At 48.7% G+C, this 25210-nt stretch overlaps 12 protein-coding genes across 12 annotated transcripts; 6 read left to right on the top strand and 6 right to left on the bottom strand.

Moving 5' to 3' along the window:
• Positions 1-1726: 1726 nt before the first annotated feature.
• TRV_05713 (bZIP transcription factor (MeaB), putative) lies at positions 1727-2373 on the top strand (the record flags this gene model as incomplete). The annotated part of the gene is made up of 2 exons (XM_003020183.1): positions 1727-2024; positions 2102-2373. The coding sequence occupies 2 exons, from the start codon at positions 1727-1729 to the stop codon at positions 2371-2373; spliced, it is 570 nt and encodes a 189-aa protein (XP_003020229.1).
• Positions 2374-3408: 1035 nt separating this feature from the next.
• TRV_05712 (telomere and ribosome associated protein Stm1, putative) lies at positions 3409-4755 on the top strand (the record flags this gene model as incomplete). Its single annotated transcript, XM_003020182.1, has 4 exons — positions 3409-3424; positions 3510-3701; positions 3875-4061; positions 4161-4755. 4 exons carry the CDS (start codon positions 3409-3411, stop codon positions 4753-4755), a joined length of 990 nt encoding a protein of 329 aa, XP_003020228.1.
• A 237-nt stretch (positions 4756-4992) lies between these two features.
• Positions 4993-5127, bottom strand: TRV_05711 (uncharacterized protein; the record flags this gene model as incomplete). The annotated part of the gene is made up of 1 exon (XM_003020181.1): positions 4993-5127. The coding sequence occupies one exon, from the start codon at positions 5125-5127 to the stop codon at positions 4993-4995; it is 135 nt and encodes a 44-aa protein (XP_003020227.1).
• A 517-nt stretch (positions 5128-5644) lies between these two features.
• TRV_05710 (uncharacterized protein) lies at positions 5645-6958 on the top strand (the record flags this gene model as incomplete). The annotated part of the gene is made up of 1 exon (XM_003020180.1): positions 5645-6958. One exon carries the CDS (start codon positions 5645-5647, stop codon positions 6956-6958), a length of 1314 nt encoding a protein of 437 aa, XP_003020226.1.
• Positions 6959-7689: 731 nt separating this feature from the next.
• On the bottom strand, positions 7690-9614 carry TRV_05709 (glutaminase, putative; the record flags this gene model as incomplete). Its single annotated transcript, XM_003020179.1, has 2 exons — positions 7690-8451; positions 8508-9614. The coding sequence occupies 2 exons, from the start codon at positions 9612-9614 to the stop codon at positions 7690-7692; spliced, it is 1869 nt and encodes a 622-aa protein (XP_003020225.1).
• Positions 9615-11320: 1706 nt separating this feature from the next.
• On the bottom strand, positions 11321-13604 carry TRV_05707 (uncharacterized protein; the record flags this gene model as incomplete). Its single annotated transcript, XM_003020178.1, has 3 exons — positions 11321-11340; positions 11424-13287; positions 13353-13604. 3 exons carry the CDS (start codon positions 13602-13604, stop codon positions 11321-11323), a joined length of 2136 nt encoding a protein of 711 aa, XP_003020224.1.
• Positions 13605-14394: 790 nt separating this feature from the next.
• On the top strand, positions 14395-15608 carry TRV_05706 (uncharacterized protein; the record flags this gene model as incomplete). Its single annotated transcript, XM_003020177.1, has 3 exons — positions 14395-14709; positions 14763-15047; positions 15111-15608. 3 exons carry the CDS (start codon positions 14395-14397, stop codon positions 15606-15608), a joined length of 1098 nt encoding a protein of 365 aa, XP_003020223.1.
• Positions 15609-16401: 793 nt separating this feature from the next.
• TRV_05705 (uncharacterized protein) lies at positions 16402-17205 on the top strand (the record flags this gene model as incomplete). The annotated part of the gene is made up of 1 exon (XM_003020176.1): positions 16402-17205. The coding sequence occupies one exon, from the start codon at positions 16402-16404 to the stop codon at positions 17203-17205; it is 804 nt and encodes a 267-aa protein (XP_003020222.1).
• Positions 17206-18003: 798 nt separating this feature from the next.
• TRV_05704 (uncharacterized protein) lies at positions 18004-18844 on the top strand (the record flags this gene model as incomplete). The annotated part of the gene is made up of 3 exons (XM_003020175.1): positions 18004-18127; positions 18195-18291; positions 18316-18844. The coding sequence occupies 3 exons, from the start codon at positions 18004-18006 to the stop codon at positions 18842-18844; spliced, it is 750 nt and encodes a 249-aa protein (XP_003020221.1).
• A 103-nt stretch (positions 18845-18947) lies between these two features.
• Positions 18948-20592, bottom strand: TRV_05703 (ATP-dependent RNA helicase, putative; the record flags this gene model as incomplete). Its single annotated transcript, XM_003020174.1, has 2 exons — positions 18948-20004; positions 20063-20592. The coding sequence occupies 2 exons, from the start codon at positions 20590-20592 to the stop codon at positions 18948-18950; spliced, it is 1587 nt and encodes a 528-aa protein (XP_003020220.1).
• Positions 20593-20965: 373 nt separating this feature from the next.
• On the bottom strand, positions 20966-23012 carry TRV_05702 (anion exchange family protein; the record flags this gene model as incomplete). The annotated part of the gene is made up of 5 exons (XM_003020173.1): positions 20966-21795; positions 21866-22293; positions 22419-22506; positions 22565-22713; positions 22813-23012. 5 exons carry the CDS (start codon positions 23010-23012, stop codon positions 20966-20968), a joined length of 1695 nt encoding a protein of 564 aa, XP_003020219.1.
• A 628-nt stretch (positions 23013-23640) lies between these two features.
• TRV_05701 (uncharacterized protein) lies at positions 23641-24937 on the bottom strand (the record flags this gene model as incomplete). The annotated part of the gene is made up of 4 exons (XM_003020172.1): positions 23641-24234; positions 24298-24500; positions 24571-24679; positions 24755-24937. 4 exons carry the CDS (start codon positions 24935-24937, stop codon positions 23641-23643), a joined length of 1089 nt encoding a protein of 362 aa, XP_003020218.1.
• Between the last annotated feature and the right edge of the window lie 273 nt (positions 24938-25210).

The following is a 25210-nucleotide window of genomic DNA, read 5'->3' as shown; positions in this document are numbered from 1 at the left end:
GAGAGAGAGAGAGAAGACGAGAAGACAGGCAAAGAGAGAGGCGCCCCAAGGGAACGGACAGGAGGAAAAGATGTGCTAGGAAACGAAAGAGAGTTCCCACCTAGACAAGGGATAGCATAAGCAACAGTTTTCTAGATCTTGAGAGAAGACGCAAGGACTGGAGAGCTAGGCTCTGGAGCAAGGGTAGAAAACGGACGGCCTTCGCTCCCCTGCTTGCTTGTTCGCTCGCTCGTTCCTCGACCGCTTTATGCAAAGGCCATCGTGATATACTTGAAGCCGGATCAAATCCCTCTAGCCCTTTTCAAGTAGCAGCCTGTCAAGGAGAACAGGAGCTTTCAGCGAGTTACCCCGTAACTACGGAGTACTTAAGTTATAACTACTTGAGCGGCGGCCGTCGGCTTTTCTTCCTCTTCTATTTTCCCTCCCTGGATCCTCCCCCAGTTCAACTACGAGTCTATCATCCGCTTCTCCACACCCCTAACGTCCCCCGAGCCCACCGGATGGAGATACGCTGGATCGACTTGGAGCCGCTACAGTGAAGTTCTAGGGAAGACACAGAAACGACTTCATAGCTTCAATAAGACGCTGGCTATTCTATTTCCCTCAAAAGCAGTTCTGCTCAACTACCTTCGCCAGCCGCGCGCTTCTTTTACCTATGACCAATTGGTGCATTCTCTCTGCGCCGTACCCGTGACGCCAGTTTCATCCTTCGCCCAATCCAGCTCAAGGTGGCTTTTTGTTTATATATTTATACATTCCTGCGTGCGGGCTGGTAAAACAGGCTCTCACCCTCTAGCAATCGTCGGCGTCAAGGGAAAGCAGGCTGAGAAGCTCAGGATCAAGGCCGTTCAATACCAACCTGCTGCAACGAGCCCGCCAAATGAGATCAGTGCCTATCGACCATAGTGGATCGAGGAATGGCGTCAATATGGACAACGTAGCTACAAAGTCCGAGCCACACCATACAATCGAGGGATCATGCAGTTCGTCTTTATCTACACCCGAGCCTGAGGGGGAGGTTGTTATTCAGGACCCTGTGCAAAGACAGAAGCGCAAGGGGGGAAGAAAGCCAGTAGGTACTTGGCCTTTCCTGCAAAAAAGGGGAGAGAGGATATTGATACACCACTGTCTCTCCCCTACTTTACGCAATCTTTCTTCTCCGATTATTGGATTTGTACGGGCACGAGAGGCTAACACTATGATACCTGGGTGGTGTGCTTCTTGCACTCCGCCTTTTGGTTGTGCCCACTGCTTCAGATTTATGCTACTTCTGAAGAACGAAAACAGCGGAACAGACAGGCCCAGGCGGCCTTTCGCGAGAGAAGAACCGAATATATAAAACAGCTAGAGACCACAATAAAGCATAACGAGGAAGCGTTACATAGCTTACAACAAAGCCACCGCAACGCCGCGGACGAATGCCTTATGCTGCGATATAAGAACTCGTTATTGGAAAGGATTCTGCTGGAGAAAGGTAGCCAACCCCTAAACCTACACGGTGTTCCATATTATTAACAAGAGTCGAATACTGACGTACATAGGTGTCGACGTCCAGGCTGAGCTACGTCTCAGGGGTGGTAGCCCGAATCTACCCCCTAACAGGCTGCCAACCAGTCAGCCATCTCACGGCTCATCTTTAGAACAGGCTCCCCCAGGGCCAACCACACATCTCCCGAAGTTAGAGCCTATTCCCGTGTCACAAGTACATCGTGATGGGAGCTACATTATGCAGTCTCCGCAGCTCCAGACCTCTCCGTCCTCTCATGTGTCGTCTCCAGTGGCAACAAAGTCAACAGCTTTTGGTTTGCAGGGGGCCGTCTCTCCCACGGCAGCCGACATACAGCACCAGCAGCAGTACAAGCCTCACCCGTACCATCGAGCTCAACTTTCTCCCCAGGCAGGTGGTTTTGGACCGGGAATCACTTCCGCTGCTACCGAAAGTATTGAGCCAACTCCTATCCTACCGTCACGGATACCGCCTACTTACTACCTCTCCCCCTTTCAAAAGCAATATAACCAGCTAGGCAAGTCAGGCCATCCCACTTGTTATTTCTCCTATGCTTCCATCCTCGACATTACTTTGCTAACACTGGTCGTGCAGAACAGGAATATGATGCTCGTTCAAGCTCTGTGGACGGACCCGATCCGCCAGAAGGCAGCACTGCAGCAGACTACCAGTCTCAGCAGTCTCTGCCACGCATACAGCAACGGCACCACCCGATATCAACCAGCAGCGATGCTGAAGGTATGACAGCTAGCACATCGTATATTGAACAATTCGACCCCATGATGGATCCCGACCCATTTGGCCTGTCCGCCAGCATGCACTTCCCCACACCCTTTACCTATACTCAGAGCCATGGGCGGCAGTAAGGTAAAGAATGGAAAAAAAAAAAAAAAAAAAGGTCTCTTGCATATATATATATATCGTCCTGACGTGACTGGTTATGCAACATCTTTGACCATGCCAGACCAATCTGGCCAGGCCCATTTTGGGCCTATGTTGGTACGACATATTAGAGATATATGAGGTGTTTTATGGAGTATATCGTTAGCTACTAGGGACCTGCTACTTTGCAGGCGGAGGAAGGGATCTACAGTCAGCTCAAGGAGGGAGTCTGCTGCATTTTCGAGGCGTTAAGCTTGTTTGTTTGCTTTTTCTTGTCGTTTGTCTGTTGGAGGAAGGGAACAGGAGGGTAGAATAAAACGACTTCTTTCGATACCCACTTTATGTACGGACAATGCTCATCATCATCATCATCATCATCATCATCATCATCAGTACTGTATATCTTGCCTGGCTGCGTAGTATCTCTGTCTGTATCTCCGCCGATTGTCTATTGAGTCTCTTATCGACGTCCTTCCTCTTCGGGACATCTGCCCTAAGCCCTAAGTCCCGCCGCCCGCAAGCGCCGGCCCGACGTTCCTCCGCGCGGCCCAAACAAACTCGCTTAACCCGAAGAAGCAAAAAGCTGCACTCCGAAACAGGCTTGGGGCGCCTTTTTTTTTCCGGGCGGGCGCGAAAAGGGCGACGCAGGCAGATAAGCGGACGGGCGAGAAAGCGACAGCGAAAAAACAACACCTCCTTCGCACCGTCGACAACACCGCATCGCCACAGCACACGAGGCCGAATTCCTTTGCTCGCTAAGGGGTTTTCTGCCTTCTGCTCTGGAGTCCAGGTCGCTCCATATCCCCGAATTGTTGCAATAAACAGAAAGCCTTCCAAGGAAGGCAATATCAAATCCAGGCGTCATGGCGGACGTCCGGTCCAAGGTGCGTTCGGCTTGCCCTTCCTGCTGCATTGCATATTCTCTTACCCGGCAGCTCTCTACATGGGCAATTGAGAGGCTTGGTGCATCGTTACAATCGGCTGGCTGACATGTTTGTTTTGGGGGGTTGATATAGAACATGTACGAGCTTCTTGGTATGAGTTATCCTGCTACCATCGAATAAGACGCTACACTATACCCCCACGTCCCCAGATTGTCGGCTACTATCTTGATCTACAGACATTAACATCTACGCCCAACACACAGGCAACGACCCTGAGCTCGATCCCAACAGAGAGCCGGAACCTCCAGTTCAGGTCGTCGACAAGACCGCTCCTCGCCGTGGCAAGCGCGACGGTCCAAGCGAGCCTCGCGACACTGTTCCTCCTCCTCGTGGCAACCGTGGACCCAGACTCCCTGGAAACGAGCAAGGTAAATAGACTATATACTCGATCTTTCTCCCATGCCCGCCATATCTGTCAATCCCACCTTTTCTTCTATTTGTTTTTTGGCTGTGGCGATTTTTCCACTATGATGTCACGTGGGCGAGCACGACCACATCCAAACTTATCCGCCCTATCAGCATTATCAATATCAATCTATAGGGACGTTTCTTTCTAACAAGGTGATCTTGGGTATATCAGCATTCCGTGACCGCAACGCCGGATCTCAGAACAACCGCAATCGGCCAACCGATGCCCCCAGTGACCGCGCTCCGCCAGCTGCTCATAGAAACCGTGATACCCGCGGCTACAACATTCGGGATGACCGCCAATCTCGCACCGACAGAACGTAAGTACTATTATTATTACGGTCATCATTAATATTGTGAGATTTCATTTTGCTATAAAGAGCGGCTACTAATTAGTGTTATTTTTTGCCCATCTGCAGTATCACAGAGAAGCAGGTCGAACAGGGCTGGGGTTCTCGCTCTGGCGAGTCTGCTTTGAAGGATGAGCGTGCTGGAGAAGACATTGCCCGCTCTGAGGAGAAAGAAGCCGCCGAGGCTAATGCTGAGGAGCCTGTTGAGGAGCCAGAGGACAAGAGCAAATCATATGCTGACTACCTCGCTGAGCAAGCCCAGGCCAAGCTCGAACTCGCCGCAAAAGAATCCCGCAAGGCCAACGAGGGAGCCAAGATGGACAAGAAATGGGCCGCTGCCAAGGAGCTGAAGCGCGATGACGAGGAGGACGAGTACATCAAAGGCCAGAGCAAGGAGACCAGGCGCGAGCGTCAACGCAAGGAGAAGAACGTCCTTGAGGTCGACATGCGCTTCGTGGAGGCCCCGCGACGTGGCGGCGACTCCTCCCGTGGCCGTGGCCGTGGTGGTGACCGTGGCGGTGATCGCGGTCGTGGCGGTCGTGGCGGACGTGGTGACTTCCGTGGTGGCCGTGGAAATGGTCGCGGAGCTCCTCGCGGTGGTCCTTCCCATGCTACAGGCCCTACCGTCGACGAGAAGAACTTCCCTTCTCTTGGAGGCAAATAAGCGAGCAGATCCCTACACCTCCATGTACATGGACTGGCTCCCTAAGAAGGGTGACAGGGCCGGTCTTACACCAAGGCTGCTACTCAACTAACAAATAACTCTTTTTCCTTTCTTTCTTGATGCAATTAACAAAAATTTCATCTAAGCAGAGAATCAATAAAAGGCCCTTTTTCATGTTTCTAATATTCTTCATCCAACAAAAGCTGATCATGGGAAAGGGAGAGGCAAAGACGGCCATTAGGAGAAGGGGAAACAATTGGAGGCGAATTTTTGTTTCATATCTTCATGGACTTTTTCTTCATCTTTCTCCTCCGGCCTTTTTACTTTTGTCTCCTGCGTCAGGATACTATATTTCTCCACGAATTGAATCATCCTCTTGTTCCCTTCTTTCTGCAGCTTCTCCCCCTTATTTCCTATTCTTTCTATCTGCCTTACTTCTTAATTTCTCCGTACAGGAATCCAGCCGGATAGGGGGCGCTTGTCTGATTTGCCTTGCCGTCTTAAGCTCGTCTGCGTCATACAAGTAGGGGCTACTCGTGTCTGTTTCTCCCTTTTAATGGCGCTGAAAGCTTTGATATGTAGAGATGGGTTTGGGTGCGTCTTCGTTTATAACATATTCTAGGGGAATCAAACCGAAAGAGCATTCTCTAATGATCTGTCTTGACGGCTATACCCTACTGCCCGTCTTTCTTCTCTCTAATATACGAAAGACATGGATGGGATATGCCTGCTGCTCTATATAGATACCCTACACATGCCCCCCTTTTTGCCGCTGAATACCACTGGAGCAAGAGGCCAGTCAAACGCCAGGGAGACATCTACAATATACCATTTTCATAACTTGACATAGCGTATCCAGTCAGGAGATATCGATGGTCATCAACATTGAATGCCATCTCTTCTTCCTCACTTTGGAAATCTGCAGAAGCCTCTTCTCTCCCTCAACCCCCAGCCCCCTGAATTTGAACACAGTGAAGAACACAGCTTCACCCTCACGCTCCCTGAACAAAGAGCTTTCCCTCTAGGCTTGCTCAGCAGGCTCTGTCTGTCCTCCTGGTGGCCGGGAATATCGGCTTCTGCTCGCCTAGCTAGCTCACACTCGCACATCCTTGATATCTGGGTCTTCTCAGCTGCGGCTTTCACTGCTTACCACTCCCAGGCACCGTCAATAATTCTCTTCTCAATTTCCAGTTTGATACCTGAATACCCTGAAGTCTCGCTAGATATACGCCTGAGAAAAATGGACTTCTACGACAAGGTTGTCAAGACGCCAACTACCGCTCATTCGAGCTGTTCCATCTTTGCCCTGGACAGCCCAGGTCCTCAGCCCAGAGTCCACTTCGGATGCGAGCACGAGAACCTCTACAAGCTCGACTTCGGCAGCCTAAAAACTGCTAGTGAATATGTCGTCGGCATGCGGTCAGAACCGCAGCACCAGTTGGTGCTCGACAAGAAGTACAAGGGACACAATGCAGACGAATATCCGATAAGGGGCTCAGAGACCACAGGAACCCCTAACAGCCGCCTCTCAAACGGCCTAGAGTACAACGAGGGCAACACATTCAAGGAAGAAGAAAGCACCTACAAGAGCCTATCGCCTCCTCCTACACCTTACCCGGCCTTCAGGGCCTTAGAGCCAGAACTATTCCCACCAATTAAAGGCTCATCATGCGGCGGCTACGAGGTCTACAAGAAATCACTTCCCTTCCGCCAACTCGGCTGGTCGTCCCAGGGTGAAATAGTCAGTAGAGAAATATCTCTGCCTGCTCGCCAGGTTCAATTCTCTTCTTTCCCATCTCCCATGGTGCCTCCTGCCCGAGAACTGCCACCGCACCGCAGGGCTGTTCGCGAGCCACTGCTGCCCATGCTTGTGTACCATGATAACGGCGAGGAGGAAATCGTGTCACAGTACAATTACCTCCCTTTTGGTCGACAGGCGAGAGATCCAACCCCTAATGCTCTGGAAGATCTTGTTGCTGAAGCTCGTGCAAATGGTTTCACTACTGAGCCAGAATGTCGCCCACACATCAGCAGCTGTGACTGGTACGATTGCGTGGCAGGGCCTCCGGAATGCGAGTCATTGCCATCTGCTCGTAAGAAAGCTCGTGAGGACCTTTTTGCTGCCTTATCTCGTCGTTTGGAGTCTCGTCCTCCTCAGTACAGTGTTATGCCCGATCCTCCTTTCCCTTGGATGCGAAGATGAATCACCTTAGATTCAGTCACTCCTTATTCCGCCCAGTATGACCGAAAGAAAAAAGGAGGAGAATCTGAATACCTACTGTTGCAACTCACCTTTTACCGTTGCCTGGTTTCACTGGGGTTCGACTGTATTTTTGATTTAATAGCCTGATGCAACACTGACCTTAGTCTTTCCTTTATCACCTATGCTTTCTTCACAAGTCGACTTCCGGATGGGCGGGTTTGGCTGGCCTTATGGCGTATCCGCGGCACAAACCCACTGGTTAATTGGCACTGGAGGTACTCTGTACAGCGGCTTGCGGTAATTCTCCCCATACCCATGATGTATGATATTAGACTTTACCGGCAGGGATAATATATTAAAAATAACGATTTGATTTGATTCCCTGGATCTGATCTACGAGAGATCCAAGGTGTCTCTCAACTTGACCAGCAAAAGCAGTAACTATCTAGTCTCTCGCCGCGCAGCAGCGAGATATCTGCAGCATTGGTCTATTCTCGCCTTGTAGGGGAGGACATGAAGCCATTATCTAGCCACAGCAAAGCCAAGGGTAGGAAGAGGGTCTTAACGGGTAAAGAATCCGAATGAATGTCCGAAAGTAACGCCATGTTGAAGGGAGAAGTATATAATAAAAAAGGGAAGTGGGTTGTGGGGGGACGCAGTACAAATAACGGTAATAAGAAAGGGGGAATGATATCAGAAACAATGAGTCCTTCCAATGCCGGTTCGTTTAACTAGTCATCCTCATTAACGATAGTCATCTGCAAGTCATCCATGTCCTGTATGGGGAACTGGGCTTGATCTCCGGCTTTCACCTCCGAGCCATCTGAGTCATGGATAGGAGACTGAGAGTCTTCATTATCGGCATCACCATCGTGGACATCATCCTCGGGGATATCCTCGGGAGAGTTGTTATCCTTGTCATCCAGGAATTTAAGTCCATCGGTGGCCTTTCCATTGCACGCCTTCTCCAAAGCAAGGAAGGCAAAATGTCCACCAACAACGGGTCTAGCAAAGAAGTTTGGTCCTGGATAGCCTCCATCTTCTTCTGTCTTGTACAGGTCAGTAAGAGGATGATCAGTAGAAGTTTCATTGACCCATTTGGCGTACGATTGGAGGATTTCGCTTCGCACGGAGGGACTGGAAACGGCCATGGAAAAGAACTCCCAATCGGACTTCGTGTAGAGATGACGGCTGTCAAGTGGGAGGCCATATTTCTGGCGTACATTGGCGTACCACTTTGATTGTTTCTCATAGACGCGCCTTGGTATGAAACCAGTTTTGCCTGGGGGTGGAGCGATTGGTTCCTGATCGTCCAGTGTACGGGGATGGGTATCGTACTCCGTTCCGTCAAGATGGAAGCAGAGAAGGGCATCCGCAAACATGTTGTATAGAGTAGTCCAGGATCCATACCAGTCATATGAGAGTTTGGCATGGGTGCCATCTCTGGAGAACCCAAACCCTTCCCATTTGGTGATGTAGGTATCGGAGATGTTCTAGTGCCAGTTAATTAATGGTATTACCTACTTGCAAACAGTGCAGCGTGACTGACCTTGAAATATTTATAATCATCAGTCTTTCCAACAAAGCGAGACATCTCACTCATCGCATTTATACCAACGATACCCTTGAGGGCAAGATTAGTTTGAAGCGCAAGCCATCCAGCAAAGTCGTCAGTGGAGACTAGGAGGTTAGCAAGATCCATAAATCTCCGGCAGGGATTTTTAAACCTACGTTGATTATGTGGCTCTAGAGAAAACTCAACAAGATAACCAGTCCACTGTCTCCAAAGCCTATACGATTTCTCAACCCATTTCCGCGCCAAGTTTGTGGCATCGGGGCCGACACCCCAGACGCTGTCGAGTCTGTCAATACCACCAACTGTCTGAAGATCACGAAGAGGGAACAATCCAACAACATCAGGTTCAGCATCTCGGGCTTCGAGGGTGCCTGGATACCAGGGAGCAGTAGTATTGGCCTCTGGTGGGAATCTCAGGGAGTTGACAATAGACAGACCCATGATAAGCATATTACCGCATTCCTCGACAGGCATGTACTCATCCTTTCCATCCGGATGTCCGGTCATATTTGGGAAGTGGGCACCCAGATCATGCATGGAGTAGTTGTTAGGGTATTGTCCACTTAGCATATGCTCGATCAAAGGCTCCAGGAGATATGCCAACCACCTAGGGTTGGTATAGAGGAAAAATGGGAACGAAGGGAATATGACATCTACAGTCTGGCAATTTTCATTGGAAGAAATCTCCTTGAGGAAGAGAAGTGGATTATCCGAGGTCCCGGAGAAGGAGGTGGCACCGAGGACTTGCCTGGCAGTGAGGGCAACGACATCTACATAGTCTTCAGCGGCAGATAGCTGGGCATCTCTTGCAAGCTGGTTCGAATATCTATGCGCAAGAACCCTGGCTTTGTCCAAATCAAAATAGTGGAAGTTGAGCAGACTCTTCACATCTGGGAAATACGACTCCCAGAGGGGCTTCATAAGAGTCAAACCACGGGCAGAGGCAAACTGGACAACAGGATCCTGGGTATGAGCAATGGTGAAGGTGACTTCATCGTGGATGGCCTCTATATTTGGCTCGTCATCTGTTCCATTGAGGTTGAAGGCCTTGGAATAAGCAAAGACCGGCTCCTCGTCCATGACGGTACGGAAACGCTCGTCATTTCTGTTTTGCAAGACACCAGTTCTTGCAAATCTAGTTCTTAGGAGCATCGACGTTCCGGATTCATATCTCACCCCCTTATTTATATAGTTAGTATGCAGGTTTCCAAGTAGTTTGAAGGAGACTCTACCTGGGGAGCGAGGAAGTGTAGCATTCCCCATTCTGCTCGGTCCTGGAACTCGGTAAAGAGCTGTTCTGTCTTTCTGCTGACCTGCCACTGGTAAAGTGATTCCCCTTTCCCAGTGTCAACAATGTTATCCATCTTCCAGATAAGCGAGCTTCCACGGTCTCCGGTGACCCATTCACCGTTCATGTCCATGTATATGTTGACATTCATATTTCCCTCCACGCGAATGGTGACATAACCGGCGGGAATAGATTGGCGCAGGGTCGAGGTCGGGGTAATTGGCGAGAGAAAGGTGATGGTTATCTTCACGGATTCACCAGCCAGGTGTTTACCTTCTGGTTGGATAAGGTACGTCATATTGGTAGTCGAGGCATCGTATTTTGACCCCAGAAACTGAGCGTAGGATACATTATATCTATCACAGGTTAGATAGATGTATATGGACCTAGACATATACGCACCCGTTATTTGGATTGTTCGGCCCCAAGGAGTCGTGAGGCCGGCCAAGCAAGGGATAAGTGTTCCCCGTGCTGGGTACATGGGCCATGATGCTCATGCCCATATGCTGTCCGGTCCAGAAGATAGGCCATGACGACCACGGCTCATGTCTCGCATCGGCGAGCCAGGTGCTGAGATACGGGTTTCTGACAACCAGCGGCAGCACAGAGGGGGTAAGCCGAGATGCCCCAGCGAGGGCGGAGCAGGCCACCGCCCACGCGAGCAGGACCCAGGGCAGCATTGTAGCGTAAAAAACAAGGTAAAGTTGCCAGCCAGCAGGGCAGAGTGATCGAGTAACTGGCTAACCGGCCAACTGCTTCTCTCGAGCTGTTGCGGGGGATCGACTCCCTTATCTAGTCAATCATCGAGGGAGGAGTCTATGGGCCAGCCATCCGCGTTGTTGTAGTTGTGTGTGGTGGTCGTATAGCCGGGAGAGAAGGCCTGAGGGTCAGGCGGCGGCGTCACTTGCTCCTGCAAACGGCTGATCAGCTTAGCTCTTTGACATGGATTGACTTCCGCCCGCCATCTGGGGTAACGAACCAATGCAAGCCTGTGAGGTAAGCAGCCACCGCGGGCCCCGGGGGGGGGTGCAGCTCCCTCATGCCTGGTGATGCGGGTTGACGATGGCTCATGGGCTGATGGCCCGACGGTTGTTGATGTTGACGGCCGGCGGCGAGGATGGCTCTGGCCCTTATGGCTGTATCACCAGGAGGCGGCGTGGTCTCCGTCTGCCCTCGCACTGCATGGCTTCTCTCGTCCAGCAGTCGTGATTGCAATGCGCTTATGCATGTCGGACAGGCAGTTGACTGGTATCACTGGATGGTTGGTTGCTGGACGGTGGAGGTCGGGTGTTGCATCGCAGAAACGCTGCCAGCCAGGCGGGTAGCTCTGATATTCAGGGAGCACGGCGATCTACCGAGGGAGGCAGAGCAGATCGATCTTGTCTTACGGCTGGCTTAGCTACTTGACGCTGAGGACTGGGGGGATCGTGAGGCCTTGAGGATGTAGTTACAGTCGGGTGGTTTGCAGTCATGTGCCGGATGGCCGATACAGTTAATTTTAAATAGCTAGGTAGTTGACTAGAACTTGTCTGGTAGTTACATACATGCAGGGTCCTTATCATTCTACCGTTCGTCCGGCGACGCACTCCTCTAAGACTTACCGGTTGGGATGTTGAACAGGATGGCAGGCTGACCATCCTTGGGCTCCTGGTCGAGGATGTAGTAGCCCTTGCGCTCGAACTGCATGCTCTCTCCTTTCTTCAGGTTCACCAGGTTGCAGTCAGCCAGGATGGTGTGCTTGATCTCCGTCTTCGGGTTGAGGAACTGCTCAAAGTCCTCGTCCTTCTCGATCTTGTCCTTGGTGATCAGGTAGTCGAACTCGTAGATTTCGGCAGGGACGAGCTTCTGGTCTCTGGCCAACCATGTGACCTTCTTCTCTGTCTTCTTGAAGTCTCCTGCAAGATGGAGGTCGAGGTCGAGGCCGGTGACTTTCCCGCTGGCCGCATCTGTGGTGATCTTGCGCACAATTGCATTGCCCCAGTTCATCAGGGTGATCTCCTCATCTTGTTTGAACGATTTGGCATCCTCCTGCTCAAACAAAATGTCTTTAGAGTAATACACCATCTTGGTGCCCAGCTCAGGGTTCTTTGGATGTTTCGGCTTCTCCTGGGGCTTCAGATCAGCATCGGTGGCACCAGACACTGTGCCTGGCACCATATCCTCCTGGTCAATACCCGTGTGACGTGGGGATGTCGGGTCAATGTACTTGCGGTTGTTGGACCAGAAGGTCGTCCAGTCCATGTTAATGATGTTTCGGCTGGGCCCTTGCTTCAGAATATACTCACGCAGAGAAGGAATAGTCATTCCACGACGACGAATACCCCTAATGGTGGGCATTCGGGGATCGTCCCAGCCCCAAACCATGCCCTGATCAACGATCTTGGTAAGCTTCCGCTTAGACAATAACGTCTTGATAAAGTTGAGACGTGAGAAGTCCCAGATATGGACACTACGGATCCCGAGTGTCTTTTGGAACCAGGCATACTGCGGGTTTCGGTCGTTATACTCATTAGTACGTAGGGCATGGGTAACGCCTTCAAGAGAGTCTAGGATTGGCACGCAGAAGTCATATGTTGGGTATATCTTCCAGGTATCTCCAGTACGGTGATGAGGGGTTAGGTTGCAGCGGTAGATAACCGGATCACGCATGGCCTTGTTGGTATCATCAACAGAAATCTTTGCACGGATACACCATCTCTGGCCTTCCTCAGAGCCGGTTTTCATCTCAGCAAACCGAGCCAAGTTATCCTCAACGCTTTCATCACGACGCTTGCTAGCAATTCCCTCAAATCTTTCATGTTGCATCTGCTCCTTCTCAGTATCATCTGCGTAGGCATTACCGCTCTTAATGATCTTAATACAGTCCTCATACATCTCCTGGAAGTAATCACTGGAGAACGAGATGCGGTCAGGGAAGATTCCCAGCAATGACAAGTCGTAAGTGATTGCATCAACAAACTCTTGGCTCTCATTAGAAGGGTTGGTATCATCAAATCGGCAAATCAGAGTTCCCTTGTAGGCCTCATGCGCAAAATAATCATTGAGGAGAGCTGCTTTGGCGTGACCAATGTGAAGATAACCGGATGGCTCTGGTGGGAATCGAGTAACTACTCCCTTGTCGGTATCCGGAAGACCAATGTTATAACTAGCACCAGCGGCGCTAGCTGCTGCTTTCTTCTTCATGGCCCCGGCCGCCATCTCGGCCGCACCTTGACCGATCCAAGGGTACATGGTCTCGATGAAGTTGAACCATCTACCAGTGCTGTTTGTGAACCTCTTCACGGCTCCACTCGTAACCCGGTTTCCACGGAGGGTAGCCCAAACAACCAAATCGGCCAAGGTTAAACCATAGCCCACAATGTAAGAGCGAAGGGTGAGATGAGACTCCAGCTCCTTCATGGGCTTATCCATTGCCTTAAAGTCAGGCTTTGTGAACTCAAGGGCCCTGTTCAACCACTCATCAACCTAGAGGTTAAAGTTAGCTCAATGCCAAACGTAGCAGACACTGGTCAACAAGGGCGCAATCTTACCTGCTCCTTATTTCCAGCCTGTAGAACCTCATACTTGTCGCGTAAATAAGAGATGATCTCGGCGTCATAGAGCAGGGAGCCGTCATCCGTCTTGAGCTCAACCTTTCCACCCTTGCTTCCAACTTTCTCAGATTCCTCGTAGACAATGGTCAATCCAACCTTAGGATTGGCGTCTATGAGACAGCTGGCCACAGCAACAGCTGGAAGGATTGTCTCTCCAGGAGCCTTCAGGGCAACGGTAAGAACAGACATCTGTTAGGATAACTTGTCAGATTGATTGCGTTGGTGCATCGATTGGAGGGGTACTAGGGACTGCTGCACTCACTGTGGCTCTCCTGATCTTGCTAACTATCTGACAGTTAGATACTCTTCTTAATGCCTTTTAACAGGACTTTTTGAAGCTCTTCTTGTTCGCTGACCTGCTTCTTCAAGTCGAGTCCCCGCCTGTTGCTCGTGAGTGAAGCACGCATGAGTCAAGGTGGAGGAAATAATACTGCCGTCGCTGCCCCGCGAGAGGAAAAAACTTACTTTCTGGCGATATGACTGGCTAATACTCGATTTTTGCATGGCATTAAGATTTAAATTCATTTTATTGGCTAATTGCGGGAATATAAAAGAGAGTTTAATTACTAAGCAACCAACCCTGGTGGTCCGCATGATGATTGGACGGAGCGTTTAAGGTAATCTGCGCTTATCGATAAGAGCCTCCAAGGGTCGACCTACGCGTCCATAGACTGTAAAACCGAGCAGACGCGACTGTTTACATCAAGCACCATTTTGGAAGAGACGGCGCTTGTGTACAATCATGGGAATACTTCTCCAGGTGCCTAATATATATTGAGTGGTGCTTGCCTTCATCTGTTAGTTCTTGACCTAGGGTAGCTAGCTGCCTGCTCGAATTCCTAACTGCATCATCATCACCTAACGTGGAGTACATATAGCTGCAGCTAGAACTTCGAATTGTTTGAATGCGGTTTAGCATCTCGTGGGCAGCTTACCTTCTCCCGTTCAAGCTCGTCCGGGAGAAATAATACCCTTAAACATGTCCCTAGCCTCGTCTGCACCTCCTCGGCCTGCTCTTCTCAACAAGACGACAAACGCGCTGCTGTCGCCTCGAAAGCACAACTCAGCGTCGAGTATGGGCAGTGACGATAATGTTAGTAAGCAGGTGACTAGGAACCATACCCCGTCGTCTCCTATCCAACTTGTTGGGAAGAAACGGAGTATAGACCAGGTCGATGTAGACCAGTATAGACCTAGCACCGCCGCCAGTTCGTTTAATAGCCAGAATAGGAGGGAGGACGAGTTTTATATCTACGATGAGAGCACACATTCTAGTATGGATATTGATAAAGAAGTATGTTTCTCCCATGGCATATGAACTAAGTAAATGGATACTAACAGATCTAGACATCCTTCTTGCAGTATTCTTCACATAATAAAGCCTCTGATAGTCAAGAGCAAGCTGCTGAGAAAGGATGCTCACAGGAAAGCACTAGCATCTCATCGCTCCTTAATTTGAGCTTTGAGTCTGAGGGTGGCAATTATAGTAACAATAGAAATATTAATAATGCTAAACGGAACTCCCCGTTAAGCTCGCCTAATCCCCCACAAAAATCTACAAGAGGCCAAACAATATCTTCTTCCTCCTCTATACCCACCGACCCAGAGGCAAGGAAACTATTTATCCAACAGGTAAGATATAAATATATATGCTTACCTGCTCTTTGCTCCTGCACAAGCTAACTTCCTCATTAGAAAGCCGGGTTACTCCGAGAAAAGGTCCAAACAGCCATGAAAAATATCAGGGACCACAGCGAAATGGACCGCCGCATCAAGGAGCTCGAAGCTTTGTGCCCCCAGGCATGGAATACTGCAAACCAACAAGCAACCCCTTCTTCATCTCATTCCGAAACGCGCTCTGATTTGGCCCCAGGGGTGCAACAAGGCCCTTCTGTAGCTTCGTTTGGCCAGAATAATGATCAGAAGGGCGGGGACTATGCTGCCACTCCAACACAGCAGAACATGAACCAGCAGCCTCAAGTTCCCTTGCCTAGTCAACCAGCAGGCAACAATCAGCCAGTTCAGCCACAAAGTGTCAACAACGCAGCAACCGTTCCTGTTATTCAAAAAGAAAAAACCACAGTCGATAGAAAGGCACTTAGGGTTAACCATGAGATCGCGGTAGATGGACTTTTGAGGCTTATGAAGACCACCTCTGAGTATGATGCACTGGATGAGTGGGCTGGTCCATAAAGGGGTATGATAATGGATCTGGGGGCCTTTGAACTGAAGAGCTTGTACTTTTAACTGCTAATAACAACTGTACAGAAAGGACTGTTTCCCCTATACCTTTTAGTTATGTTTACTTGCTTGAGGATGCTAGCAGCAATACCATCCTCAACTATATTTTTCTTTCTTTTTTCTTCTCTCTCTCTCACACACACACTACTTTTTTTTTTTTTTTGTTGATACCATAGTTATCCAAACTGAAAATAATCAGCTTGATCATACAAGATACCCAACAAATAGAATTCCTTTGATGTTTGTTCAAAAATCACTTCACTAATTTGATTGCCTATTACCTATATTTATTAAAGAGGCAAAATAGTGATTGGTGCATTATTTCCTATATTTATTCAATATCTATATATTTCACAGGAGGACTAGATGGCTAGCAGTTACTTCCAGGTATATGGAAAGAGCTAGCAGCCAAAGTAAGTGAAATACCTTGACATAGCCGCCTTTAACTCACTCTGACTTCATAGATATAAACCTCCTAGTGGCTCTCCTACACCCCTTTAACTTCGTCTTCTCGCACCTCCTCGACAACGGAAACATTCTTGAGCAGGGAGGTTATATTTGCTCGTCGAGAACCATTCAGCTGTTTGTTAGCGCTTGCCCCTGACACGAAGAAGATATGGGAAAGCTCATCGGCCCTCAGCTTCGTAGGTAAGAGAACTCCCCTACCATATGCGATCTATTCTCCTCCGCTCTAACACCCACTACCGTACAATGTAGCCTCTGGTCAGGGCCCAGGGTCAAGCTGATGCACGCAGCCTCACCGAACAGCACACCCCAAGTTCTCCTGAACACTATTCCTAGGAATATGGTAGCATACTTCTCCCCTGTGCTCAAGGACTGTTTTCCGGCTGCAGGTGTAGCTCATGCCAATCGCCGTGGATGTGATGGAGAGATAATAGCTACTATATATGGTAGCTTGAAGCCAGCATTTATAATAATCTTCAACTGGATGATGAAATCCTGCGAGGGTCAAGGTCTGGTCTGGATCGAGCGAATGAATTATACCAAGTATGCCAGGGTATTTGAAGCTGCTAAGATCCTTTCGGTGGACTTGGTTTGCGAAGACATGCTTAACCGGATGAATAAGATGGCCAACACCCAAATCCGGGTAGACGACGTCAGGTTGATCTACAACTTCTTCTCTAAGGACTCGGAGCCACGTCAAATCGTGATCCGAAGTATTGGTGATGCGGTCTTTGAACGACGCTTGCGTGGATGGGCTCAGTACAAAGAGTTCAAAATACAATGCCGCGACTATGACTATGACATATACGAGTACGTTGAAAAGCGGCGTCGTGCTGTTGCAAAGGAAAAGAGAAAACTACGACAGCTTGAAAAGAAGAGTAAAGGAGGACCAAGTGGTAGAATTCCCCTGCCTCAGGACTGGGAGGCGGAGGTTACCAAGGACCAGGAAACTGAGGACAAAGTGGCTGTTAAAAAGGTGACTGGCGTGGTTTCTCGCAAAGGAAAAAGGGGGAAACCAACCTATGTCAGCGTGACTCTGGACAAATTTGGGGTTGATAATGCGGACTACCGCCCCGAATATTAGTCAATGTGCATTCCCATGAGTGTTCCTGGCCCGAGTTGGATATTGGAATGGAAATAGGTGAAACTTGACACAGTTCCAGGGGTAGATCGGGAGTTGCAGCGAAGGTTACTCCTATTAATCCTATTACTACCATTCAGAGGCTATTGAGAACATTGAACACCTACCTCCTTATTTATTTTCCCATTAGCAGCTATATTACGGATCGCTATAGTTGAATACGTAGTCAAGTCAGTCAAGTCATTATAATTATAACCTGTCATCCATCTAGTATCCGGAGAAAGTAGAAGCAGTTGTTTGCTATAGACCTCTCAACAGCCAAGCGCCGAAACGCATGTGTTTGTATACGATACCCCAGGATCTAGCTGCCTAGACCTCTATGATAAGCAAACTGCTAGGGATAATGGATTTGTGAATAAACAAAGATGGCGGAGCTTTTGATAGACTAAATGAAGTAGAAACAAAAGACAAAGTCCAAAATATAATTGTTTGTTGATCTTCATTGAGTATAACAATGGAGAATGTGTGAAAACGTAGCCTCGATATTGAAGCCACAGTAGGTACAAATAGAGAGCCAAAAGTAGTCTATTCGGTGTTAGTGAAGATGTCACCGAGTATAAATGTGCTGCAACCCCTTCTCACTACCCTCTTTATCCTTCCTTAGAGCTGCTTTCCATCTTGACTGTCCGATACCATGTCATGCCATCTGCACATAGCCATACTACACCGGAAACCGCCATAAAGACTGATTTAACTGCGACTGCTTGCACATAAGCAAGGATTTTCTTCCAAGGAAGAAAAATGGCCCCGGTAAAGACCAGAGGCTCGAAGAAAGCCAAGGTGGTGGATAAAACAAAACCCAGCAGAGAAGCTGGATCAGAGACAGAGCCGATTGAGATAGAAGTCATAGTCCGTCCACGAAAAGGTAACTGCTCTAGAATTTCATTCACTCAGTATAGTATGACGTACTTGACTGACACTGGCTCAAACAGTGGGTTGTCTCATGTTGTTTGTCGGCAACCACGAAGACAAGGGAGAAGATGTCGACTATTGGCGTGTACGCCTAGGCTGGGCAGGGGATGAAGAGCTGTAAGCTGCATATTTGATTATTAGCTTACCACACTTCCCTGCTGACCTCTTTAGCCGTGACATCTACCACCGCTACGAGGCGGTTGGAGATCCCACACAGGTTGAAGTGAACGGACAAGTGCCTCCTCTCCGATTTGTTTGGGTGTTTGAGACCGGGGAATGGGTCGACAAGGCAGCAATGCTGCGAGAGAGGGCGCAGAAGGCGCATAGGGAGGAGGAAGGACGGAAGACAGAGTGCATGGCAGCCAATACAGAGGCGAAGACAGATCGTGGGGGGAGTCGCCGAGCAAGAGCTCGACCCGTTGCCCCTGATACGGACCCTAACGCTTGCCGTCAGGCCGCTGAAGGGACAAGCGCCGGAGCAGGAGAAGTGGAAGACGGCGCTAGCCACGACCTTCCTCTTGAGCCTGAGGTAAAGAAGAGAGGGAGAAAACCTGCGGCAGCAAAGGCAGCTCTCAAAGTAGCTTCCAAGCGCAAGAGGCAGCAAGGCGAGAGCGATGAAAAGGCGGCCGAGCCTTTTGCAAAGCGGAGGATAAAGGCAGCTCGAAAATGAGCTGTAGGTAAGTGTCGAATTTGTTTGCAATTGCTTAAGAGGGGTATACAAATAGATATAAAATGGGCGATTTGACTGGTTTACCCAAGAGTCTGCTGTCATACTACCGGACCTTTTTCAATTTTCTGACTCTGCGGCCAAGTACATCTCTTCCCTCGTCAATTTCACCCATCGCTTCTCGTTTTGTAGAGCCAACCTCTTTCAAGACTGTGGCCTTGACGATTCGAGATTCAATATTCACCCCTGGTTCCTCCCATGCTACCATCTGTTTACCAACTCGGGCTTCAATTGCCAAAACGAGCTGGACATCTCTCTGTCCCACGAGCGTTATAGCTTCACCTTCTCGCCCAGCTCGAGCCGTACGACCAACGCGGTGGATATAATCATCCGGATTCCTGGGAACATCATAGTTGATGACTAGCCCAACTGAAGGAATATCCAAACCACGAGCCGCTACATCAGTTGCCACCAGAAGCCGAGCCGCCGAAGCGCGGAAACGCGAAAGGTTGGCAACTCGTTCGGATTGGGGCAAGAGACTGTGAAGTGAAGTGACTCGATGTGATAGCCGGCGAAGGATGCGCTCCAATAGATCCGCTGTTTTTGTTCGGTTACAAAAAATAATGGTAGACTTGGAGGAATTTCCCTCTGTGGACAGAAGAACTTGTAAAAATGCCTCGCGGTGGTTCAGGGGCACTTGGAGATATGTCTGCTTTAGGGTTGGGGGTATCGTTGTGTTTTCCGTGGATATTTCAGTAACGAAGATCGGCGGTTTGTTCTTTGCTCGAGGCATCGATTTCAACGCGCGTACTTCAGGAGTAACTGTGGCTGTGAAAAGAAGAGTCTGACGATCCGAAGACGGTGGCAGGGCAGATAAACATGTCTCTACATCAGGAAGCATGCTCCCCGGGCCGCTTGTAAGAAGGCGATCCGCTTCGTCGAGAACTACCATCCGGACACGCTTTAATCCAATTATAGTATCTTCTCCAGATGATTTAATGTGGTCCGCGAGCCTGCCTGGCGTCGCAATAACTATATGGGGCCGCTGCGAGAGACCAATCGCTTGAGGCCGCATGTCACTGCCGCCAGTTATTAAAAGTGGCTTAAGCGACTGCGGCGCAGAAATGGCTTTAACCTGTTCGAATATTTGAAGAGCAAGCTCTCTAAATTAAGGATCAGTATCATAATACAAGTATTTTTATCTCATGTAAATATCCGTACCTTGTTGGGGTTAAAATAACAGCATATATTCCAAACGGATCCTCAGACCATTTATGCAGTATTGGAGCTGCAAATGCAACAGTCTTACCAGAACCGGTCCTACTACCGCCTATACAATCCCTTCCCTTAATTATTTCTGGTATACAGCTCTTTTGAATCGCCGTCGGCCGCTTGATTTCCATGGCCTTCAGTGAGCTGACCAGCCATGGAGCAAGTCCCAAAGAAGAAAATGAAGAATCTACGGACTGAAGCCCCATTGCGAACGCATCATTAGCGGTAATTGGGTCGGCTTGAGATGCAGACTCCTCCTGTCTTTCATTCTTCACCTCCTTCTTTTTGATTCGTGATAGGGTCTGGACCGGAAATGGTGTTGTTGGAGCTATCGGGAAGTCTCCAGAGGAATCTGATAGCCGTCGTCGCTTTTGCGGCCGTTCATCTTGTCCATCGGTCTCTCTCTCATCTTGCGCAACGGACGAGGACTCAGAGCGCGAGTCCTCGGGATCCGAGCTTGCGGGTAGCATACCAGCCATTTCAGTGTATTCTTCTGCAGCTCTTCCGAGATCCCCAACTGCTCGTCAACTTCATTGCTTTCGACTGTTGTTTCTTTTTCGTTTTTTTAATCTTGAGATGCTCGCGGCAGAAAAATAATTTTTTAGTCGAAAGCGGTGAATATATAATAAAGTTTCGCTGATATTTTGGCAGTATTTGGTTTGTTTGCATTGTTTGCACTACTTTTTCGGCTGAATAACAAACCCCCGGCATAATAATAATACCCTTCCGAGACTGTATTAATAATGACTTAGGTAATGAAAGTTTAATGGGACTCGGAGCGAAATAGGTAGAACAAACATCAACATCCGATGCCTATGCCTGTATTCTATAAACGCTTCGCTTTATATACGTTCAACTCCTTCTTCTAATGGAAGTGCTTGTCTGTGGCTCGTGTAGATCTCCGGTTTCTAGGTCACCTGCAAAAATCCCGCCCTCTACCACAGGCATCTCTTCGCCATTATGAGGACTTCTGTTGGATTCAGGCAGAGCATCTCCATATGACCCGCCAACACTCTCCATGGTAAACGAGCTGGCGGTTGGCGCATCAAGAATGGATAGTTCTTTCTGGGTGAACCATTTTGGAAGCAGGAATGAGCGAATGGGGATAAGTAAGAGAATGAAAACTGGAAACCCAACTGCAGCAATTGTTTGCGTAATTGCAAAAGTAGCTCCAAATCCCAGTAGTTCAATTCCAACGAATACCCAGACTGCCATTCTCCGCTCAATTCTTAGAAATGGGTTTGATGATGATGTCAATTCCTTATCCTGCAAAAGGAACTTCAACTTCTGCGTTACTCCATTGGCTAGGAGAGCCTGAATTCCCATGATGAAAAAGAGACCAGCCATTACAGCCTGGGGTATCAAGTGGAGGACAAAAAGAAGGGGCCCACTCATTGCTCCGAGTGTGAGCAGCCCCTGAGCGAGATTGCTGACTCGTTGCTCAACAACATGATCAACAATCCGGACAGACTTTCCTTTGTGGTTTTCATCTTCATCTGCAACCTGCCGTGTTACGCAAAGAGAGGCAGTATGGAACGGTGCCTGGGGAATCAAGCCATTCGGGAAGGGAATACCTAAGAGCCCGGCTATCCCGGTTGTCAACCCTAGCAAGAATAAATCCCAGTGAAATCCGGCAGGTTTGCGTAGCGGAAACTCTGTTCCCTGGGCTATCAATGAGGACACTAAATAGTGTCAGAAATTTACTTCCACAAATTAATTGGTGATAGGTAAATGAGAAATGATCGAACAAACCGTTGTGGTCAAAATAAAAGAGAACTGTCAAGAGGATTGCAAATGGGATGGCTAGGAAGATGTCGCTAGCACTAATATCCCAGAAATGCACAAGCCAACCACGATCGGAGGTAGGGAAAAATGCTTTAGAAATAGGCAATGTTTCAACATTGACATTCCTCATTTGACCAATATGGACGAAACCTGTGAAAAAGACGATGCTTAGAGGGGTGCCATAGTCCTCGATAAACTTCCGAGTATGGCGGTTGAATAAATTGCTCTCCCCGATAGCACCGCAGATAAAGCAAGACATCAGAACGAGGAGGGACACCATAATAGAGAGATATGCAGATGTTTCCCCGGCCATTCCCCACTGCCTGGTAAGGACCTGGATCCCTTTTTGGATATAGATAAAGGCAACGTAGAACCCAAATACATCACAGGAAAATCTTGTGACGAAGGTCAGCCCGTTACAGGAATTTGTGATTGCAAGAACCCAATGCATTATAAGTGACCAGCTACAATGATTTGTTAGTAATATATATTTACGGACATAGGGTAAAGACCTGCATACATTCCAATCCAACACATAAAGGCCAGGTAGTTAGTCCCTCTGTGTGCGATTATATCATATACCGTGTAGTTGAAGACTGTGATAGGGCCTATAATTCATGGTTAGACATAAAATACTATCAATTGTAGCACGGAATATACACAGACCTGTTACACCAACAATAACCAGGGGCTGTCCAGCCAGGAAAGCAAAAACAACAGCACCTAGAACGGATGCTAGAAGAACCTCATTGACGCCATAGCTCATATGCGTCTTCTCGAACATATCAAGCGAGAAAGCAAGAGCCGGCAGAATACTTCACACATTCCGCGTAAGCTTCTGCCTTGTGGATAGGGAGTGAGAGAAAGGGACTAGCGATGTCAAGCATCGTTAAGGGCATCAACTGGAGTCATACTTTGCAAAGAACATGTATACAGTTGCCGGAATGACACGATAGTCCCATGCATCCTTCCAATCGCTCCAATAATATGGTGCTCGTCTTCTAATGTCATTTTTCATTCCCTGGAAGTAACGAATCTTCCACCATCTCGTGTTGGATGCCGCAGCAGCCGTTGTTGCCGCCTGAACTTCACCATCGGGCGCTTGCGCTGTCATGGTGTTCTTGAATTACAGGAATATCAGGCAACTCTAATATATGCTGATCCACTATCCGGGTTGCAACTGAACCAGAGGCATTGGTTCTTTTATGCAGCTGGTTTCCCGCTGGAATGGGAAACAGAAGAAATTTACCAAGACTGAAGATTGAGTCTGCTAGGTAACTACACCGCGAGGCGTCGGAAAAACGTACACCGGCAGTAACCATTGGATGAACTGGAAGCTAGACAGAACCTTTACACCCAGCTTAATTCATAACTAGCGTAGTTAATGCTACGAGATATGGAACGACTTGAAGCTTGGTGAATGCTTCTCGCAAATACAGCTTCTGAAGAGATAGCTAAGAATACAGACATCATTTTCCCTTAAAATTACACATAAGCCCAGTTAGTAACAATAATCCGGATACAGGAGCCATTTCAGGTATGATATCCCCTCAGGGCACAAGAAACTGCTGCCAACAGGCTGTTAGTAGAAAATCTGAATGACGACAAAACAAAAGGCATGACTAGTGGTTAGTATTTAGACACTCCTAAGAAAATCTCTTCACGTCTCTGGGGTTAGGTCGGAATTAGGCCGAAGGCGGAGGTGGGGGTGGAGGCTGTTCACTTGGAGGCTGAAGGAGACGTTAGTTTCTGTAAAATATAGCTGCAAAGCCGTGTGAACTCACAGGAGGGGGTGGGCCATCAGCTGGCGGAGGAGGCGGCGGAGGAGCGCCCTGGAAGCCAGCGAACATAGAAGCCATTCCAGGTGGGGGTGGAGGGATGCCACTAAGGCCAGGTGGTGCGCCCATAACTTGATTTGTAGGGAACTGATATCCAGCGTATCCATAAGCAGCAGTTTGGGCCATAGCTGGAGCTTGCTGCGCAGCTTGCTGCCATGGAGGAGGGCCACCGGCGGCAGGAGCAGGGTTGTAAGAGTCACGCCCCTGGTAACCGTGATGGTCTCGGTTGTCTCGGTCACCTCGGTCACCTCGATGGCCACCAGTAGCCCATGGTGGAGGAGCATTCGGGTCATGATGGCCATGATCATCTCGGGCTCGATCATCACGTCGTTGCCATGGTGGAGTGTTGCTGGCAGGCTCACGCTGTTGCCATGGTTTCACGTCATCGCCATTGTAGCTGTTGCTGCCTTGACCATATCCTCCAGGGCCACCTTCAATGCGTTTCTGTGCTTCACCACCAGGTAGAGGAGCATTGCCGGAGAGTTCTTGCATAAGTTGCTAGTAGTGAAGTATTAGTATAGGTTTGTATCAAATGTGGGTAGGAGATGGAAAAAAACTTACCTCCATCTCTCGGTCAACTGCATCACCAGCTCCAGCTCCTTTGCCGCGAACGCTGGGTCCATGGTTGCGCCAATCGGTACCACGCTGACGGTCAGGACAATCCTTGGCCATATGCCCAGCATTTCCACAAACACGACAGATGATGTTCGCAGTGAAGTTACGCTGCTCGGGACAATCGTACTTGCGATGGCCAATTTGACCGCCTGAAAATCAGAGAGTGTTAGGTATCATATAATAGAGTTAGTTTAAGTTTAGGTATTTTGTGTGACTTACAGTTTTGACAGGCCTGGTTCTCGTCGTCACGTAGAGTTCCGTTAAGCGCAGCAAGTTCGCGCAGCTGGTTCCTCTTCAGTTCGTTCTGCCCTTCAGGAATAGAAGCAGCCTAAAGAACAATTAGTTAGAAGTTTTCTTGAAAAATTGTATTTAACTGGTGTATTGGGGGAACTGGACGACATACCGTTTCGATAACATTGTGAATAAGTTCCTTGGCCTTATTAACTTTGTCTTCCGTATCTGCCATGATTAGACAATGAAGGTCTTCTTCCTGGTTGCTAGAGTGAGCGGCGTCAGATCGTCCTTTACCCTCTTTAACAGAGCCTTTTCCTCGGATAGCAATTTTTGCTCCGGACTTGGTCTCCATTTTCTTGAGGGTATTTCCACGAGGTCCGATAAGTAAGCCAACTTTTAATCACAAGTGAGCTCAGTGTTAGTATTTGAAGTCTTTTATATCAGGTAGTGAATGAGAGGAATTAGTAGTAACTGGGTTAGTATGTGAGGGAGGAGAGAAAAAGGATAGAAAAGCCATCAAGCTGATGACAAGTTGAAAAGAGAAAGAAATGAAAAACTAGCAGGTCGAGAAAATCTCGAGCCTGGAGCAAAAAGAGAGGAAAAAAAAAAAAAAAAAAAAAAAAAT

This window comes from Trichophyton verrucosum, assembly GCF_000151505.1.
Source record: "Trichophyton verrucosum HKI 0517 chromosome Unknown contig00448_17.r1.exp, whole genome shotgun sequence".
NCBI classification, from domain to species: Eukaryota; Fungi; Ascomycota; class Eurotiomycetes; order Onygenales; family Arthrodermataceae; genus Trichophyton; species Trichophyton verrucosum.
The sequence above is the reverse complement of the archived record's forward strand: the minus strand, read 5'-3'. Positions and strand labels throughout refer to the sequence as shown.